At 39.6% G+C, this 20,198-nt stretch overlaps 2 protein-coding genes across 4 annotated transcripts in view; one reads left to right on the top strand and one right to left on the bottom strand.

The window, feature by feature from the left end:
- Window positions 1-596: 596 nt before the first annotated feature.
- On the top strand, window positions 597-13,104 carry LOC135472547 (uncharacterized). 3 transcript variants are annotated; one of them, XM_064752100.1, is made up of 7 exons: window positions 597-640; window positions 5,076-5,213; window positions 7,010-7,593; window positions 8,723-8,882; window positions 9,184-9,366; window positions 9,963-10,094; window positions 12,727-13,104. In XM_064752100.1, exons 2-7 carry the CDS (start codon window positions 5,172-5,174, stop codon window positions 13,021-13,023), a joined length of 1,398 nt encoding a protein of 465 aa, XP_064608170.1. In that variant the 5' UTR covers window positions 597-640; window positions 5,076-5,171; the 3' UTR covers window positions 13,024-13,104. The 3 variants fall into 3 exon arrangements, with proteins under 3 accessions (XP_064608170.1, XP_064608167.1, XP_064608168.1); XM_064752097.1 differs by lacking the exon at window positions 597-640 and adding an exon at window positions 3,830-4,036; XM_064752098.1 differs by lacking the exon at window positions 597-640 and adding an exon at window positions 4,734-4,949.
- Window position 13,105: 1 nt separating this feature from the next.
- The window catches only part of LOC135473469 (cadherin EGF LAG seven-pass G-type receptor 1-like), a 37,682-nt gene continuing 30,589 nt past the window's right edge, over window positions 13,106-20,198 (bottom strand). The window contains exons 21-25 of the mRNA XM_064753320.1: window positions 19,262-19,356; window positions 18,736-18,865; window positions 17,775-17,816; window positions 16,187-16,369; window positions 13,106-15,371 (exon numbers count right to left, since the gene is read on the bottom strand). Coding sequence (XP_064609390.1) covers window positions 15,213-15,371; window positions 16,187-16,369; window positions 17,775-17,816; window positions 18,736-18,865; window positions 19,262-19,356 — 609 coding nt within the window. The 3' untranslated portion in view covers window positions 13,106-15,212. The remainder of the gene's footprint in view (window positions 15,372-16,186; window positions 16,370-17,774; window positions 17,817-18,735; window positions 18,866-19,261; window positions 19,357-20,198) is intronic.

The raw sequence follows: 20,198 nt of genomic DNA, 5'->3' as shown, positions 1-20,198 counted from the left end.
ACCTTACCCAAATGAAGTCAGCTTGAGAATCCTGTTATACACTTCCACGCACTGGTCATATCTGAGTTTGTCAGCCGGAAATAGGCTATTCTGTCTGGTGGTCCTGGACAGACCAAGCAAGAGTACAATAATTCTGTGTGTCTCAGAAAAACTGAGGTACCTGGTACCACAAGGGGCCTCACATAGTTCAGCAACCAAAAACTACATTTGATATAATCAAGTGTCACTCAAAACACACAAACCTGTCCCCATAGCGGTTTTACAACACGTTTTTCCCCTCAATTACGTTGTAAATTACCACACCTAGCGTGTGGCATGATATATTAGATTGTTATAACTTAGTTATTTCCGCCCATTGGCATCAGCTTCTTGTCATTAAGGTGCCTTAATGTACGGTTTCGCTGATATTCCATCTTGCTGATCACAGATTTATATGGGAGCATTGAGATTTATGCTTTATTTACGTATTTTTTTATGGTGTTTGTGCTGTCGGTTAAGGTTGCAGCTGTCGCCCAGGTCCGCGCCATGCAGTATCGGCATATAACGGCGTTTCAGTTATATTCCTTTGGCTCGCAGAACGATATTGAGATTTACAGGTATACAGGTTGGGATGGCCTTACCTTGCCATTCATTTGAACAGGTAAGCGTGTATCTTCTGTGTCTGTGACAACTGACTGGTTGATTGTTGTTTAACCCAGTATATCAAGAATATACATGAGTTCGGGTAATATTTATGACCAGCTGTTTTATACGCTTTTAGGTTACAGCATTTCCACACAATACATGTATGTATACTTGACATAACGTATACCCATTCATACTCCGCATTCATACAGGTCATTTATATATTTACTATATATATGGTCAGACTGCAAACTGTTCCTTAATCGCATATCAATTCTTGTGTAATTGCACTACCTAATTCTGTATATACGCATAGACAACCATATAGACGCAACCAGTTATGCTGTTGAAGTGCGTGTGGCTATAGCTAATCTGTATGGCTGGTGTATCTGGATACAACCTATATGAAAAGAGAAATGAAAATTGAGTCATATTTACATATGCATTAAGCCCTAATCGCTTCAGGGAGATCTGAAGAACTTGATAGCAGACTATAAGGTCAAATCTGACAGCCAAGATAAGCATATGTCCCTAGCCGACACCATCTGTGCCGCCTCGTCCGACCTACATGTGCATATTCAGTCATTCACTGTTAACGTATCTGTATACTATATAATATCGACTCCTAACATCAAACAAGCATTTTAACGCATCCCCAGGGCATTCTGAAGGCAGAGAATATTTATTTCTAGAGTTTGTTTTCTTCCGTTAAATATGACTGGACATTCAATATAAGTTATGTCTGCATCGTAAGCAGTATAGGGCCAGGGTTCAATCCCGATTGGGATTATATACTTCAGACTAAAACAAGCTGACACTGGGAACGCCCTGCTACAAGGAGACAGGTCAAACAGATATATGACTGAAACCTTGTTCAAACTTTGTTATTTAATCCTTGACAGTGCTTTCTTACTTTCCTTATTGTGTCGACTAAGCAATCCCTGCAAGCTGTGTATGCACGGTTTGAATTTCTTCAGGTTTCCTTTGGACATGATACTACAGCATTTTTAACCTTATTCTTCTTAAAACTAGGGGCCATTTTAAGTTGTTACTATTTAAGCATTTAAATAAAGTGTTAAAAGAAAATCATAAATGAGGTAAATTGACAAGGGGTTTTTTACCGCTTTGACGTGACTATTTGCCAACTGTCTAACCTCTAATACATTGCAAATAACCTCTAGCTTTTATTATATTTTATCCTGTTCTGCGCACGCCATGGTGATATGGTGTGTATAAACTACTACTTTGTACACATGAATGTGAACAGTTAGAATAAAACCCTAAATGAGGTAAATTGACAAGAGGCCGGACTTCACCTGTTACGTTTCACATCTTGCCAACACTTGTCACTGCTCTAGTTTTACTCTGCATTCCGTACGACTTTGTATTTATATAATGGTCTGAACATTTCACTGACATTGTTTCGTCTTTAATCCTTGGTTAAAGCCATTATATACTGAGTATTTGCCTGGATACAGGATGATATAGGATGATACATCGTCCTCCTGAATTCTTGCCAATATCGAAGCTTCTCACAAGGATTAGATATAAAAGACTAGAATATTAAAGACGACAGCATACACAGAGCGTAAAACCAGAACAGCGATGACAGTGGGATAGTTGGTAAATGGTCACCCATGTTGTGTCATGCTGTGGTGTCATCACATTTAATAGACAAACATATTAAAACAATGCAAAATGACCAGGCCTCGGGCACCAGCAGAATCCCAGCTTATTGCAGGATTACAATGTAGCAGACGCCGCCCTGGTACAAAGGCAGAATTAGACTAAAGACATAAGAAAATATGTTAAGTAAGAAAATGGGACAGAATCATGGGAAGAAGATTTCAGCCATTTGGAATTCAGTGAATCTGATCAAAACACAATCTGTTCCGAGACCCCTTATTAAGTTGCCAGGACCCGTTTTCACGAAACATACTTAGTATTAAGTTGCCCTTAACTAAGTGTACTTTATATCTCTACAACATACGTCGTCATGGTAGTTAAGGGCTTACTTAGCTAGATGAGCTTCATGAATCTGGCAACAGGAACAAAGAAGGGAATACAAACAGAGAAGAAAAAAATCCAAACGTATGTCTCATAGTTACGTTCAGACCGGTGGTGTCTGCGTCAAACCATCAGACAGACCCGTTATTGGGGAGGATCTCACGCGCACTGTCGTTCACTGTTGACTTTGACTTTGGTATTGGTGTATAGCCTATATTCATCCACGAGCTTACTGACATCAATATGTTGATTCTTCGACGCTGCTGACAGGGTTTAGCAGGAAGTTCATAACGATAACCTACTTTCATGCGATAACAGCTTGATGTGTTCTTCAAGACATACTGCATGAAGTGTGTACGAGCATGTATTGTAAAAGACTACAGTATAACGAGTAAAACCAGTACAGTAACGACAGTGAGAAAGTTGACAAATGGTTAGACAGTTCAGCTACATGTAGGTTTGTTCTAACGGATCAGGTAAATGCATTACAGGAGCAACATACGCCCCCTGTATCTCCAGGTCAATAATCGCAAAGCTATGCATTTCAACACAAACCGTAAATGTAGTAAGAAACACAAAATAAAGTAAGAAATTAGAACGGCACGATGAAATGAAAAGCAACAGATTTGAATGATGTTGGAAAGTCTCGCGATATGCCAGTGTCGTGTACATGCTAAGGTGTCGTTAATATAAAAAAATCTTCACCTCTTTTGCGTTTTTGCTAGCAGCTGTTCAATGTAAACAAACGTGCTGATTTTTTTGGTCCTTGATCAAATGGAATTATATAGACATATTCATAGAAGTAGAGCCTCAGAGATTCTGAACATTCAGTTCATATTTACTCTAAGTAGAGTCAAACTTAAGAAACGTACGGTGAAAACGTTTGATAGAGTACCCTTAACTAATGGTGCTGAGTCTGGCTTAGTTTTTAATACACTTTCAGCAACTGGTCCCAGACCCGCAGCGCAATTGTTGAAACAATGCCGTTGTTTTGTAACGGTTCGGTCAACTCATATCTGGGGGCTAAAGGCCTGTCCACCCCGATCGTACACGTTAGGTTAGAGCCCCGTACAGGTGTAACCGTGATTCACCAAGCTGTTTTCTAGGACAGATCAAAGTGTCAGCAGGTGTTATTCTGTAACTGTCGTGGGTGTGATAATGCATCAGCCTACCGTATTGCCTCAAAGATTAAAACTGAGGTAGCCTATACCTTCAACGTTGTGTAGCTAAGAGCAGGTGGTTACAAAATACCGAGGAACATTGTGCATATGGTGTGTCGTAACCTTCACTGTGACAGTTTTACCGACAACAAGCATTGGTTTTCCATTGATTTACGAGATATTTACCCTATATATGACGGATTTGTCGTGATGCAGTGCGTTATTTATTAATGCTAAGCCACAAGGTAAGTGTAATGACTACATCCATGTAGAAATCTGCTAGTAGATATTTCTATACAGGCACCGTATGCTACACAGGAAATCTTCGGTTATGTCTATGGCACTGTTTAATGGAAGGTCACCATACCCTGGATTAGACGTATACAGAACGTATAAATTCAACGCCTAGAAGAGTTTAACAATACTTTTTGCTGTATTTGCGTCTGATAAAAGATTGTATATTATATTTGATTAATTCTTGATGTTGTGATGTTATCACCGTTTGCTTTAGGGATTGGGGTGTGTAAGTTGCTAGTATTTAAATATATATCCACAAGAGGGCGGATTCCACCGTTACGCGTGATCATTTGCCAACTGTCATACTGTCGTCGCTGCCCATGTATCCCTTTCTATGTTAATGTTTCTATGTGTGTAGTCTCATAATTTCCATTTGCATTGGCGACATGTCAAAGTAATTTGGCATTAAGAAAAAGCAAAATTTTGTCGACGAAAGGTTGAATGCAGTTCCCTACCTGGACTTACAGGTTATCTCGTGCTACTTTACTTTATCAACGACGGCATGAATATGTGTAGGACAGGCTATGCATAGGCCGTATCTGGGCGTTCCTCTAGCTGATTAGTTCTTATCGTGCGTATTTATTTTTCAAGTCAGTTCTCAAATCACGTTTGTACACAAAATTAACCGATAATAGCAAAGGCTTTCGCAAAATGGCTGTGGGTCACTTTTTTCACCTAAAGTGTCATAGATAGTCAATGTTAACCGACATTGCACAATGGATGTCCGTGTCATATGACAAAACCAACAGGTAAAATCTGCGTCATGTGACTGGAGTCCATCTATCAGGGTCAAGAGCCGATTTGTTGACGACTGATCACACATACATGTACACACCACTGCCCTTATACAGCTGCAAGACTGTAAGTAAAAAAAGTAGTGCGCGTTTTTTTTTGGGTTTGTTTGAGCGAGTAACGACTTTGAAGTGTATACCTATATACGAAGAGTACTGTATAGCCCAACCCTACATGGCGACGTTGTTGTTTCAGATCAATGGGGAGTAATCCTGATGTGAGAAGACATTTAAAAGTCCTACTTTTCTTTAAAAAGTTCAGAGAAAGGTAAAGCCGGTGTAGCTGAGCAATATGGCGGATTCTATGTACAGATCCACCGGTGGTCCTGTAAGGGTAAGTCTTACCGTGGTTTATTATCATTTGTGTTTAATACTAAACCTGTTCCTCAACTCTATTTCAATCAATTGGTGGTGAAAATATGCCCGTTGCACAATTAATACAATGCTATTAAAACAATGCCACGATAATCTTGATGTCAATGATCCGGTGCCCACAAGCGTGTTATGACAAAGTAGTGTTTTAAACATGACGTGACGCTTTAAAGGACAAGGCATAATCATGTCACACAATACCTGAAAACTTTCTATAAAAACATCTTGATCATTAGAAACAAGAAGTTCCATCATTTACTTTTCAAAATAAATAAAAAAACGATAAAATAATTGCAAAGTGCATTGCGTAACTTGCCGTAATACCTTAAAATAAAAGAACAAGAATAAAAATATTATTACAGTAAACGGATTTAGACCTTAATACATCAACGTGGAACCCAGCTCTGTTGATATTGCCCATCTCAAAAAGTTTCACAAAATAACCGTCTCTGATGACTGTGAATATATATTGCCCTGCCTATACCTTTAAAAAATTGGAAACATTTCGCTAAATTCCAGTCAGTAACTGTGACTGAAAGTTTAAGGTAAAACACTTGATGAAGACCACAGGGTCAAGGCCAAGTTGTTGTTGAGGGGGGTAGATGATGATGACGACCGAAGATGTTTCAACGGATACCGTCAGACGACGCTTTATATAGTTTCGTATCGCTTCTTCCACTCAAAAAGTCTGCTCACGTAGCTTTTCAAAGCCATAACATCTTTGTCGAAGGTGTCTCAAGCTTTGAATAAACACAACCTCTCATCCTCTGGTAACCGAAATTATGCACGACATAACACATAACCTATGGTGACCTCATCGTGATCATGGATCTATTTCTCTTTGTTTAATATAAATGTCATAACGCTCTCAGATATACGCACGATCTGGTCAGTGCCCTTGCTGCTATATATAGTCAAAGTTCATGTGATTCTCAGAAAATCCCAAATCCTGGAGGACAACTTTCCAGGGTAAACTTTCGGTTGAGGATTAATTATGAAATGACTGTATGTAATGTATGTAGCAGACTCGATAACGAGGAGGTGAGATAGTGGGTATACATTAAGCCTGTAGCACCTTCTACAAAAATGACATGGCTCTGGAATATTAAGGACGCACATTTTTTTGGAGTGGAAAAAGTGATATGAGGCTTGATAACCGGGTATCGCTCGTTGCTAAGGTAACTGTTGATACGTCATCGGCCGTCAGTGACAAATACACGTGGCCTTTTAGTGATGTTTGAACTTGGCTAACAACGTGCCGGGAGTTAAACGTGTGAGGCTGACTTAGTTAATGTGACCCTTCAAAGACAAGCTTCTCCTCATACAGTTTCTAAACAAACACATAATATACTGTTAATAAAAAAATATATTCTATATATTAAACACGCCAAGTTTATTTGTTGATTAGGGGAATAATGTATCAATAAAAATGACGCGACTGATGAAGGAATCTGTATGCAAATAAGTCATGGTTAAAACAGTCATGGTTGAATGAAAATTTCCAATTGTGCCCTCAATCAGATTCAAGTATATGTCATATAAACTAATATTTTTTCGTCATGATTTCGTCGTGATAATAAAGAACAGGAAGTCCGAAAATTTAACTTCAAAATGTTTAGTTGTTAAAATGCTGAACGTTTTTATAACATATTTATGGTTTAGCATTTATGAATTTATGGCCTTTATAATCATATGCTCATTCTTGTGATAGTAAAAACATTCTTTATGTTTTATTTTATATATTGTCTACCATTTCAGCCTGGTTTAGTATCATATGGGAAGCCGGACAGCTTCCGTTATACTCCAGCGCATGTTGAAGATCAGTTTTCGAGGTCATACATGGGTCAAGGTCGAGGACAAGGTGAAGGTCTGAAGAGGTACATAGACAGAGTAACTTCAACCTGGGAAGATTTGGATGCTCTTGCCCTCTTACCCATAAACTCTCTTCCAGCGCAATCTGTGACAGCCCTAGAAAAGACTTTAGAGAAACTTTTAGAATTCCACACGTTTTCAAAGACCATATCTAAGGACCACGACCATTTAGCGAAAGTAAATAGAAGTTTATCCGAAGAAAAGGAAGTTTTGATTAATGAAATCCGTGAGCGTGATACCATCATACAGCAACTGCAATCCTCGCTGAAGGCTTTCCGAGATTCTCCGAGAACGGGACTCGGCGTGCACACGCACACTCGTCAAGGTTCCGACGGTATCCGGAGATTGCCGAACAACGCATTACCGAAGACCCCTGGTGCCGCCGCAGGAATGGATTTACTGACGCTTAGAGAAAGAGTTGCTGAATTGGAAGATCAGCTTAATTCTCAGCAGTCGAACACAGTCGGCAGGTGGGTCTCAGCCGAATAACTGACAGTTAATTCGTAAAATAGAATGCTAACACTTTACATGGCCATATTCTTTCACCGTACGAGTTCCCTGTGGGATTCTCTATTGTCTTAGGGTTCTCATGCTTCGGCAGTCTCAAACAAAGCCAGATAGACGAGTCGCAATACAGTGTAGGCGACATTATTTTGTTGATGGCACGTCATGTCAATCTGCTTGCAGCAAATTTAAATCCTCCAAAAAATTCCTCGTTGGTTGTTTAATGTTTTAAATCTGTTGATCGTATGGCCTTGGTTACCTTCCAACCGTAAAGAGAATGGTTCATCTTGTACGATTACAACCCAGGGGTAAAATGGGCCCCTTCATATTACGCGTTAGCACTTACGCTGAATCTTAAACCGTTACCATATCTTTTGTCTGGAAAGTAATGATTTTGGTTTTGAATTATTATCCGAAGTATCCTGGTGGAAGGATTGTCATTTCTATCACAATAACAATTATATTGTTGTTTGCTTCTCGCCAGAATCGACAGAGAGTGTCCAACTGATTCAAAAGCAGTTGTTTCCTTCTGTTTTCTCAACCCATACCCCCAGTCAGAAATGTGTCCTGCACTTGTAAGCCAGTTCGCTGTCAAGCGATACATTGATCATAAAAGCAAATAAATAAATCAAGAAAATAACACCTGACCAATAAGATCGTTTGTTCGAATGCATCAAGTTTTGGATCTCATCGGCTCGGTGTATGGAGGTATATCATCGAATACGGCTGGCCTTAAACAACATTATGCTGGACCGAAAACTGGATTGTTGAACAGGGAATTTGCCTATATTAGCACGAATTAAAACTAAGAGTAAGCGATCAGTGGTCTTATGCATACACCATCGTAGCATGACATCTGTCCAAATATAAGGAATAAGCAGTGTCATTGGTACAGATGTATTTGCCTAATACGGCTGCTTATTTTCATGACCTTCTCTGTCAGACACCAATAAGCAGTGTCAATGTTATAGGCTATATGTATTTTCGTCATAAGCCTGTTCATTTTCATGACCTTCTCTATGAAGCACCAAATAGCAGTGTCAATGTTTTACGTGTATATATGTACTTTTGTCAAACACCGGTTCATATGTCCAGGATGTCACCAGAGAAAGAGCTAGAGAGGATAGACGAGATTCAGGCCCAGTTCGACAGTCTGGAATCGTTCGGTCTCAACCAGATGAAACAAGTTGTCGATCACGTGGCCAGGCAGCTTCCAGACGAGGAACGGTTCAAAGTCGTTTACGGAATATTGGTGGTGAGCTTTGTCGCGTAGGGTGTATTACTGGTGACATTTGTCCTTCACAGAGCATTAACTGTGCGTTTTGATTCTTCAGAGAGATTGTTTTGCTTGGTTCTTTGGTAAACGCATTTTCAATAAAAATCTTCCGCATGGCTAAATCGGTGTGAAAGTTCAAAAAGACATCTTGATAAAAAATCAGATCAAGAGTTTATCAAGAACCACACCATGGACATCTTCCGACCTGCAGGTACTAGTATCAAGCAAAATGTCTTTTGCGACATAGTGTTTTCAACAAGACTTTCTTTCGCCATCACAGGTTGCCCTTGACCGTAGTGGTGATATGTTGGCGTCGCTGAAAACAGCTATTAGGAAACTTATCAACCAGCCTGACCGATATCTGACGGTGGCTCCCTCTGGCGGTAATGACAAGGATGAGAATGGCTTGGAGCATCACTCGTCATTGATCGTCAGGGAAAACGTTAAAATGTTTGAAAATAAAGTAAGATAATGAAATCAGTTATCTCTTCATGTAACACTATGCTGAGATAACTTTATGCACAGTTACTAAAGATCCGTTCTTTAATGCTTCTTCAACTGAAATACAGCTCTTCTATAGTGTTTGTAAAAATAAAAAATAACCAGTACACTGTTGTATAAATGTTCCGCACTTTCGAACGTGTTTTTTTTAGGATAAAACTGTATAGATATCGATTTTTTTACATTGAAAATGTCTTTCTTTAATTTTTCAAGAAGCTATCTATTGAGATCCTAACGATTTAAAAACCTCAGTGATTTAAAAACCTAATATTAGGGCCTCCGTGACCTAGTCGTTAGTGAAAGACCCAGGAGAATCTCACAAACGCGGCCGCTGCTCATGTTGGCTTCCTCTCCAGTCGTACGTGCGATAATTTGAAAAACAACCCTCGGCTGGTGGTGGGTTTCCCCGTTTCCTCCCACCGTTATGCTGGCAGCCATCCTATAAGCGAAATATTCAAAAGCACGACGTAAAACACCAATCAAATAATTAGATAATTTACATAAAAACGTAAGGGTATATCAACAATTAATAAATTCAAGCGTGGTGTTGTTTTCTAGGAGTCTGGTCTGACAAAAGATCCTAGACAGCAGGCCAGGATAAGCCAGGAGCGAATCAACAATGTGTATAACCACATCCGGGAACTCTTGAACGAAACTGTGGACAGTTGTAAGCTCCATGCCTTAGAAAAGGTAAGCCAGACGCAAGGTTTTACCTTGTAGCCCTCAAACATGTTCTCCACTGACAATGGTCGTTTGTCACATTACCTCACACAGCACAATGCTGTGGTTAAATCAAATGGGTTTCCCACGTGCTCAAAACAGGGAACTGGCTACATCAGCTGTCATAGGGAGATATAAAATAGAACCTCAGCTGAGACACGACCGTGTGTACGACCATGACATACAGGGCACCCGTGAAAAGTTTTCTTAAAAAATGATAGTGGCCTTATTATAGTTGGAATAAAGGCCATGTTTTTGAAAAAAAAAAAAAACTAACGAACGATTTGGCGGTTAGCTTTACCTGAATGCTCTGTGAACTGTTCTGATGTTGTTAAGGTCATCATTCACAATTAATGAGTCTTGAGTAACAATAAATCTTCATATTTTAACTCAATTCTGTGGAAGCTGGATAAGGACTATGGTGGCCTTATCCGGCTTCCATACAATTGAGCTAATGATAACCGTTATCTCGTGTTAAGGTCCACCTAATAATGCATTAGTGTATAATAACTATCCCCCTCCTGACGTGCCCTACTTTATGACAGGCCTCACTTTTAGTAATCCTAGACCAGTGATGTTTAATAAACTCTGTCAAAAAAGAAACGCAACCCCCGTATTTTAGAGATTTTAATATTTAGTTTTAGGACGGCACAACTTTTTTCTTATTGAAGACAGAAGTCAAAAATTTGGCAGAATAATAATCAAGATGGTCATGTTTAAAACTGTCTTTTCAAAAGTCATCTCACAGACACCAATTGCTCACCAAAGGGCGTCTTCCTCAGTATCTCGTATGACCACCACGAGCTGCAATCAATGCACGGCATCTCCTTGGACAAGAACGGATAAGACGCCGGATTCTCTCCTGGGGAATGGCCCTCCACTCCTCCAGTAACGCAACGGCGAGCTGTTGAAGCGTCTGTGGCGGTGGCTGACGTTGACGCACGTGTCGATCCGTTGGAATCCTGCAGAAAGTTCATTGTTGCACGTGCAGTATGAGGCCTGGCGTTGTCCTGTTGAAAAAGCTGTGTCTGTCGGTCAATAATCGGGAGAAGGTGAGGCTGTAACACGTGGTTAATGTAACGTTGGGCTGTCAGGTTCCCTGGAACGATCACCAAGTCTAATTTCTGGTTTTACGAGATGGCTCCCCAAACCATAACACTGCCTCCGCCAAATCTGTCCACCTGCCGGACGCAGATGGGCGCAAAGCGTTCATGACGTCTCCTATACACACGCTGTCTTCCGTCGTGACGTGTCAAAAGAAAACGTGATTCATCAGAAAACCAGATGCGCCTGCAGTTTTGTAAAGTCCGTATCCTTACGTTGTTGCACCACCTGAGTGGTAGGCGTCGATGTAAGGGGCGTAGTACAGGTCCAACAACTGGTCTACAGGCACGTAAACCCGCTTCTTTCAGACGGTTCCTAATCGTTTCAGCCGACACTCTCCTCAAACCTGGTAATTGTGTGGCAGACACGGTTGGTAGGGCATGCCGATTACGCAGGTGAAGGACCCGGATGTACCGATCTTGAAGTGGGGTCGTGATTCTTGGCCTTCCACATCTCGGGCGATCGTTGGTCGAATTAAAGTTGTTGTAACGGCTCCAAAGTCGGGATATCGTTGTTTTGTGAACATTTAGGTGTCGTGCAATAGTACCAAAACTTTCTCCGGCTTGAAGACGACCAATGGCGATATTTCGGTCGGCAGCACTCAGTCGCGGCATTTTACCGACTGCCTTTCGTCGACGAATGAATGAATAAAATACGAAAGCACATGGGCTTTTATACACCCCCACACTATAGCTGCCATTGACATGGGCCAGTCCATGACGTCATAAGCAATAAAATACACTTAGGAGAGAAAAGGCAGTTGTTTGGATGGTAATCTTCATTAAAAACGTGTATAATTTCATTACATTTGGCTAAAATTTAGTTTGGAAGCAATAACTTTATTCGAACGAATTTTTGATATCCGAGGACAGAGGTTGCGTTTCTTTTTTTGACAGAGTTCATATTGCAGATAACATCACTGCATTTTTTTTTACCTAATTCTTCTTAAACAATGGTAGTAAGGGGCGTATTAATTTGCTTCTGTATAGGCATTTGCGCGAACAGTTAGAATAAAACCCTAACTGAGGTAAACTGACAAGAGGTCGCATTTCATAGGTTACGTGTGACCATTTGCCAACTATCACACTGTCGTCGCTGCACTATCCTGTACGTCTTTAATTATATCATACATGTATACATGTATGCGGCCTCAGGTGCCTTACATGGTTCTCTCCTTAGCTGTGGCTAACTGGTGTACCGGGTTTAGGTAACTATGATTCTTTATGGTATTAATTTAGTTGAGATCTGGGTGTGGCTCAAAGGAGTAAGGTGCGCGACCCCTAACAATAAGATACGGGAGGCATGGGTTCAGTCCCAGCCATTGGCGGGGATTTTCCCCTGCTCTGACTGTTCTGCCTCGGTTGTTTCCACCCATAAAACTAACTACCTTTGAAAAATTCTTCCGTCCGTAAACAACAACCATTTTTATTGTTTATACAGCTAATGATAAACCTTTATTGCAGTCACATTTTTTTTTATCTCTTTCTTGCTTTATCAGGAGGTTACGGATGTAATGAAGAGCGAATACGGCGCCACGCTGCATGCTTCACTTTGGTTTGACTCAAAATACACCAAATTTTTGGCGGACTGCTGCCGACTGGCCTGGAAAATCAGCTTGACGGATCGGGACATCGAGCTAAATTTCGCACCATTTGAAGTCTACAACGAAAAACGCCACCATGCGTTCCGCTCGGAACCTGGACCACGATCAAGGGTAGACTACTTTGCGTGGCCCATTCTTGTGGATGTGGAATCAAAATATGTGCTGCATAAAGGCAGAGCTCATTTCAGCTAACTCTTTTGAAAAGATTCCAATACACAAGATATCTATAGAGGGAAATGTAACAACAACAACAAAAAAAAAAACAAAACAAAAACAAACAAACAAAAAAAAAATAAAACATAAAACAAAAGTTTTTGTACTGAATCGTGCAAATGTTTTATTACAAAAAAGAAACATTGTGAAATATACAATTCGTTCTATGTACAAGTCTACATATATCTACTTTAAGAAACATAGTTTGATTTATGTACACAGAATAGCACTAGTATCACTTAGGACCGTCGGTGGGGACGAAACTGTACAAATATTATTAAGTGGAAAGTGCATTACTAGAATGTTAGATATACATGTATATAAATCGCGTGTTCAGTCAATCAAGGGAGTTAACTCTTTGAGTTGTTTCCCATGAAATGGTCTCGCCGGACTGGTAGTCGAGACAAGCGAACGTATACCTCGATATAATATTGTGCCTGGTTCATACTTTTTGTATCAGATCGTTAAATAAAAGTGCCGTTAAATGGAGATTGTGGTTAGTTTTGATCGTCAATACATCAGCCACAATTGACTGAATGAGTAACGTATCTAACTTTAACTGGTGAGATTAAACATCACAATCGCTAATCCTTCGGAGTTTTCGCATATCTGTCCAAATACTTCAGAACCTCTGAGTCAGTGTCTACACAGAAGACAACGGCGGAATGGGGCACTTCCGGACAATGGCGAATCGAGTCCAAGCTAAACTGACACCATTGTTCTCTTGCAATGCATGTGTAACACGTCATCAGTTTTAACACAACGCGTCAGCGCAAAGGCAGGAAAGAAGAACAGATTACACGAATAAGGTTCAAATTATTTTACACGTTTCCCAACGAATATCTGATAGGCCTTGTTTTTTTATTTTGGGCGCAGTTTACAATAAGGATCAAGAGTCCAGATAAAACGACATAAGCCAACCACAATCAATAACGTAATCTCTCTGTTCTGTTGTTATTGTTATCGGTATTTTAAAAATTTCCCACAGTTATGTTACCATCTATCTGCCTACGCTCTAAACCCATCACAAGACGACTTTCAGCAAAATGTGCATACGATGTCGTTTACCATTCACCATGACTGCTAATTTACGTGTACATGATTAATGGAACATAACAAGTAAAACAAAAACAAATCTCAATTAATATATACATGGTAATTAACAAATACGTATCTAGGACTAAAATGGCAAGAAAAAGCATAGTCTGGAAACATTATAGGGTACTCCTCTGATATTGCACGTCTCCAAAGATACAACTGAATGATTTAAACTTTTGATGTTTTCAGCACAATGCACGAAAATATAAGAAAAACTCTACAATGCATACATTACAGTATCATAGCAATCCATTCTGTCGCACCATGCTCTCTGACTAGAAAACTCCAAAGATTTGCCGTAGTTGTGGAACTACTTTGTACAATCTGATTTCATTATCATGTAATTATATGAAGGCATAAAAAGATAATAAGGACGTGCACTACAAGGGCAAGTATAGCCCATGTATAGTTTTACAATACAGCATATATAGGATGGTGTTGTGCACAAACTATAACTATATATGTTTAATACATACAGTTGAGCATCAATAGACCAAGAGTTACACAAGTTCAGTAGGTAATTACTATAGAGTATCTTCTTAAAAATAAAGTCAAATAGGCCGGTTTCCTATTAATATTACAAAGGTCTTTTTATATTATAGGCCCGTGAGGTAAAATGATATTAGAGTGGTCATTTTCACAACTTGAGGAAAATGGGGGTTTCGCCGCAGAACGTAAACACTTGATTACCCTGAGATATGTAACGCCATATACTATCAACAAACAAATATAGTCAGTGACCAGCTAATGGTTAGAAAAAGCATCATAACAACTTGACACTTTTACTCATTACAAATTTTACCAACCAAGAAAGCCAACCACAAATCAACAGGGTTGTCTCAAAAGTAGTAACAATGAGGTTACTGTCATCTTCGTTGGGAGATGTAACGTTAGAAAATGTATGCATTTACATCCGAGTAACATCTTGCTAGCTTCAGGTTTTACGTAACAACAACCTACACAAGCATAAATATTTACATCCGGGACATTCGTCACAGACTTCCGGAACTATTTACACTTATGTATGGCAAGTGATTATGTATGGTTATAACGTCTGTCACGTGATGATGTCACGTGGGCTTAGGAAGTTGTGACAGGTAACTCTCTGCTGTGTTTTTGTCCGCGGTAAAAGAGTTTTCAGGAACTGTTGATGACAGATTGTTGATACCCCCCTGACTTCCGGTTGATGGCTTACTGTAATAACTCAGTTCTGAGAATTCGGTGTCGTCCTGTGTATAGTAAAATATGAAAGTAAAATATCATCCACAGGCAATGCATATAATACATACAAATGACAGAGATGTTAGAGTGCAAAGCAAAAAAATGCAATTTTCAACAATATTTATTTTTTCTTTTCCGCTACCTAACAAGTCACATTACTGTTTCATTTTTGGGCCTTAGCTACTATGCTGCCTCATGCAAAATCAGTTAAACTTATGAATCGAAATTTAGAACACGCTTAAATTCTCCTTTGTATTAAAACCCAGAGGTGTAATTAATTTTTTTGAATTGTGAGGAGGCGTCTATATGGTGAGTGGGTGCTTGGGGTTTAACGTCGTACTTAAACATTTTTCAGTCATATGACGAAGAAGGAATCCTTAGAGTGCGTCGATATGGTCCGTGCTGATGGGAAAATATTTGACCAAATTATAACGTTACAAGGTAACTTGTTGGAATTAAACTCTTGATGTTCCGGCTCTGTTTTCATGTTGGGAAAATTTCTTGCGACCCTATACCCTCTTTGTTTGCGTTTTAATGCCGCTTCAACATTATTTCTGTCAAACCATGATGGCGTCTCGTTGTGGTAGGCCAGCCACAATAACGACATTCATATAGTGGTGCCTGACAAGAACAGTGTGTCAAAGAACTGAGGCTTCAACCAGTCATAGCATATTTCGATACCAAACTGACCAGTACTTGACAGTGTGACAAGAGATAAAATGCCGAGATTACCAATAAAAAAAAGCTTATGGTGGACGCCCTACAAGTGACGTGATCTTGGGTAAGGTATAACTCATACACCAACAGATGAATATATACTCACAGATTTGGTGGAACTCCTATAGGAGAGCGAGGAACCGTTGTAGGGCCCCGTGTCCACAAAGGGGTCGCAATCCGTGGTCATCAAAGATCCCTTCCGTCGTGACCCCGAATTCCGGTCGCCGTTGGGGATATTCACAGATGTCTGTTTTGGACGTTTATAACGCCTTTCGTACGCCTTCCGCACCTGAAGATACAAATAATTCTTCCCTTAAAAACTCAACATTTTGTTGTTGAAGCGCCAAAATCCGCTGTGGGCGACTCCATTTTGCCTAAGAACTAGTCCTAAATTCTGTATTAGGAGGAGAATTGCCGTCGGAAACCGACGAAGTGCAGTTCGTACATTTCCGGTAGAACCACTCTCACTGGCTGAGAGGTAACACACCCCAAGCATAAATTGCAGGCTGTTAAAGATGGACGCGATGGACTCAGCAATTTATACCAGCTTTGCCGTTTTCAGGCTTTACGTGTATGGCGAGGAAAAATCGCAAAATTATGCAGCAGGTACCACCAGATAGAAAAAAAATGTGCCCATTTCAGCCTATAGTGTTATAATTTTAAGTTTTCTTCTCCTTTAACGTATTTATCATGCTACTCTCAGAGGACCCGATTACCAATGTTCTAGAGTGAGTGAGTGCTTAGGGTTTAATGTCGTACTTGACAAATTTTCAGTCATATGAAAGAAAGAAAGAGTTCTTAGAGTGCATGTTATGCGCCTCCCTGTTCCAGGGCGATTTCCATCGCCTTTTTTGCCAGTGCTGCTTTACTAAGACGCCTTAATGAAGGCAAGTATGGCGCCCGCCCAAGTCATTATACTGATACGGGTCAACCAGTCATTGCACTATCCCTTCATGCTGAACGCCATGCGAGGAAGTTACAACTCCCTCTTTTAAGGGCCTTCGGTGTGACTCGACCCAGGATTGACCCTGGATCTACCGCTTCCAGAAGTGGACGCTCTACCAACTGTGCTTTTGGGGCCAGTTCAAACGAGCTAGCATATAGGCGTGTGTCACCCTCATAGGGACTGAAGGCCTATTGGGAAACTTTCCAAAAGGAACATATGAAAACCAATACCACACGACCTTGACATTTGGTTCAGTGTTTTGATTACAACTGCTAAAGAAACATGAGTGCCATTATAGTTCAACATGATATACATATAAATGTAACGTACTGAGGATTATCCCAGTTTTACCATCTTGAAACGGAACTTAAAGCAAAACGACACTTCAGAACTCTTTCCATTTTATACAGAATTTGCAGTGCAGTTAGAATGAATGACTGGGGCTTAACACCACTTTGGCAGCATTTCAGCTCCGTGGTTAAATGTAAGATATGGCATCAATGGTGTTATAAGCTGTTATGGAAATGAATCTTGCGAATATTTATTTGAAAGGGATGGTCGTTAGTTTGCCCCGGCACCTGTCGGTCTCCTATAATCATAATGATGGCGGCCGTCGTATAAGTGAAATATTCTTGAGTACGGCGTACAACTCCAATCAAATAAGTACATAAATGTTAATTATACATAAATATTTATAGGCCGATGGTTGATATATAAATGTAGGGTTTGTCACTTTATTCATACTTACATCAATGTTCAGTAGGCAGTGGAAAACAAAGAACAGCACTCCCTAAGAACAATCAAGTTTGATAATATATAAATAAAAAGATAACACTTATATTTAACAATAAACAAGTACATGCTTGTGTCTACAATCAAATACAATAAAGTTTTCACTTCTTTTATGGTACCCCAAAAAATACATGGCAAGTTCCAAAATAACTTATATCTATACATCGATAAATAATTGATCGCCTTGCATTACTCGAAGCACAATAATCAGTGTTTGTAAGGAAAGTTAAGGTAAAAGAAAGCTAAAATCTGAAGTAAGGTTCATCATAAAGACGAATGAAAACTATGCGTAAAAATACTTTCAATAGTTTTCCAGATTTTTTGGAGAGTTTTGAAAGGCATTCAAATATTTGAAAACTGTGGTGGGCTAATTGAGCCATACTGACGGTATGTAGGAACTCTGACGTCACATCCCCTTTTTTCCTGATGTTCAGGAGGTATTTTTGGGAACATTATTTCAGTAATCTTTCGATCATGGGTAAAAAAAAGTTATTCCAGCATTCGGTGTCGTGATTAAAGTTGGATACTTCCTGTGACGTCAGAGTTCCTAATCTCTGATAGTATGGTCCATAAAGCCCACCTTAGAATGCAAATGTTTTAGCGCCTTTAACTCATTTCACAAAAATCTGAAAAAATAAACGAAAGTATATTTATGTATAGTTTTAAGTGGTCTGTTAAGTTATGCCTACTTCCATTTTTAGAGTTATTTTCCTTTAAAATAACATATCAACCTTTATAGAGCCACTACATAGGCACGATTTGTTGCTTTTTTAAACAATCTGGTCAGCAAGAGGCCACCTATTAACCTGACCGTCGTGTCATCTTAGTCAACAGTGCGCTCAGATGGCACATTGTTATTTGAAAGAAAATGATTTCAACATTTGAATGTGAAAAAGATAAAACCTTATATGTCCTACCTGTAAACAGTTAAACAGAGTAAAGAGGTAGGTGAAGAGGAGAGTGGCTTTGGTGTCAAACGACAGGAAACAGAAGCTCCAGGTTAGACCCAGTAAAGGGAGTAAAACACCTGCCGCCTTTAGAGTGATTCTGAAAGCCACAGATAAAAATTAGGATCTGACCAAATGAGAAATAGTTGTGGGAATTTTATTATATTCGTGAAAGCGGACATATTTGATCATACGTAGAATGCTCTAGTTAAATTTAAGAACAACAATGACAATATAATATCTGTATATAGGATTCCTACGCCTTGGTTTATGTCCATTTCTGCTGACGGTTGGAATGCGAATGTCAGTTTTTAGGAATGTTGCAGGTCTGTTACTATAATTTCATTACCGTCCAATTTCAACGGCCCTATATCTAAACCTGTGCCTCTTAGACGGGATGTTATCCATTTTCTATTTCCCCAAATGGTCGGGTAGTATACTTCAAGGATTATTCGTTTGGATTCAGAGATACATTTTCTTGCATTTTGCTGTTTACCTTATACTGGAAGCCTCTTCACTATTTGTTTTACCCGAGATAGCGAAGGACTTCAGCATCACCCGTACAACCACCACTAGTACAAACACGTTCAACTGTGGAAACAAGAAAATAGCTTAAAATTGGCGGATTATGGCGAATTATGTTATAACGCTATAATAAAAGCTGATATACTGATATCAACAGATATAGACGCATATTGAGATGAAAAAGAGAAAACTACGTCACAACTAATCCTGAATTTTATCCTTAGGAATTTTTGACAGAAAAAATTTCTCCATGCAGAGAAAAATCTTATGCCTGTTAAAAAAGAAGCCCTGTAGCTTATGATAAATCCTGTGTAAAATGTGATGGTTTCAATCTACTTCACAAGTTATTGATTATTGATTACTGATTATTGATTATATTGAACACCTGTCAAGGGTATTCCATCAAACGCCTTCAGCCTAAGTTTCAGGGACAGAGTCCCCACCTCGCCTCCCATGAATAAGATGTCATGTCTAGAATATCGACTGCCTCCCCTGCATCACTGACATATCTTGACTGCTTCTCTTCTTGATGTTACCAGCTTTATTTACTATTAATTAGTTTATTTGATTGGTGTTTTACGCCGTACTCAAGAATATCTCACTTTTACGACGGCGGCCAGCATTACGGTGGGAGAAAATCAGGCAGAGCCCGGGAGAAACCCACGACCATCCGCATGTTCCTGACAGGCCTTCCCACGTACGGCAGGAGACGAAACCATCATTAGCTGGACTTGAACTCCTAGACCATTATGCCGCGCTGGCGTGCTAACCCACCTCCCCCCCTATTTACTATTAATACATTATTTCTTACTTATTCCTTTGGGAACTGGTGTTTTACGTGGTTGTAGAAATAGATCTTACGATTATAGAATTATAACGTTATATACCAGTCGTATACGAATGTCGGA

Source organism: Liolophura sinensis, chromosome 8 (assembly GCF_032854445.1).
Source record: "Liolophura sinensis isolate JHLJ2023 chromosome 8, CUHK_Ljap_v2, whole genome shotgun sequence".
Lineage (NCBI taxonomy): Eukaryota > Metazoa > Mollusca > Polyplacophora > Chitonida > Chitonidae > Liolophura > Liolophura sinensis.
The sequence above is the reverse complement of the archived record's forward strand: the minus strand, read 5'-3'. Positions and strand labels throughout refer to the sequence as shown.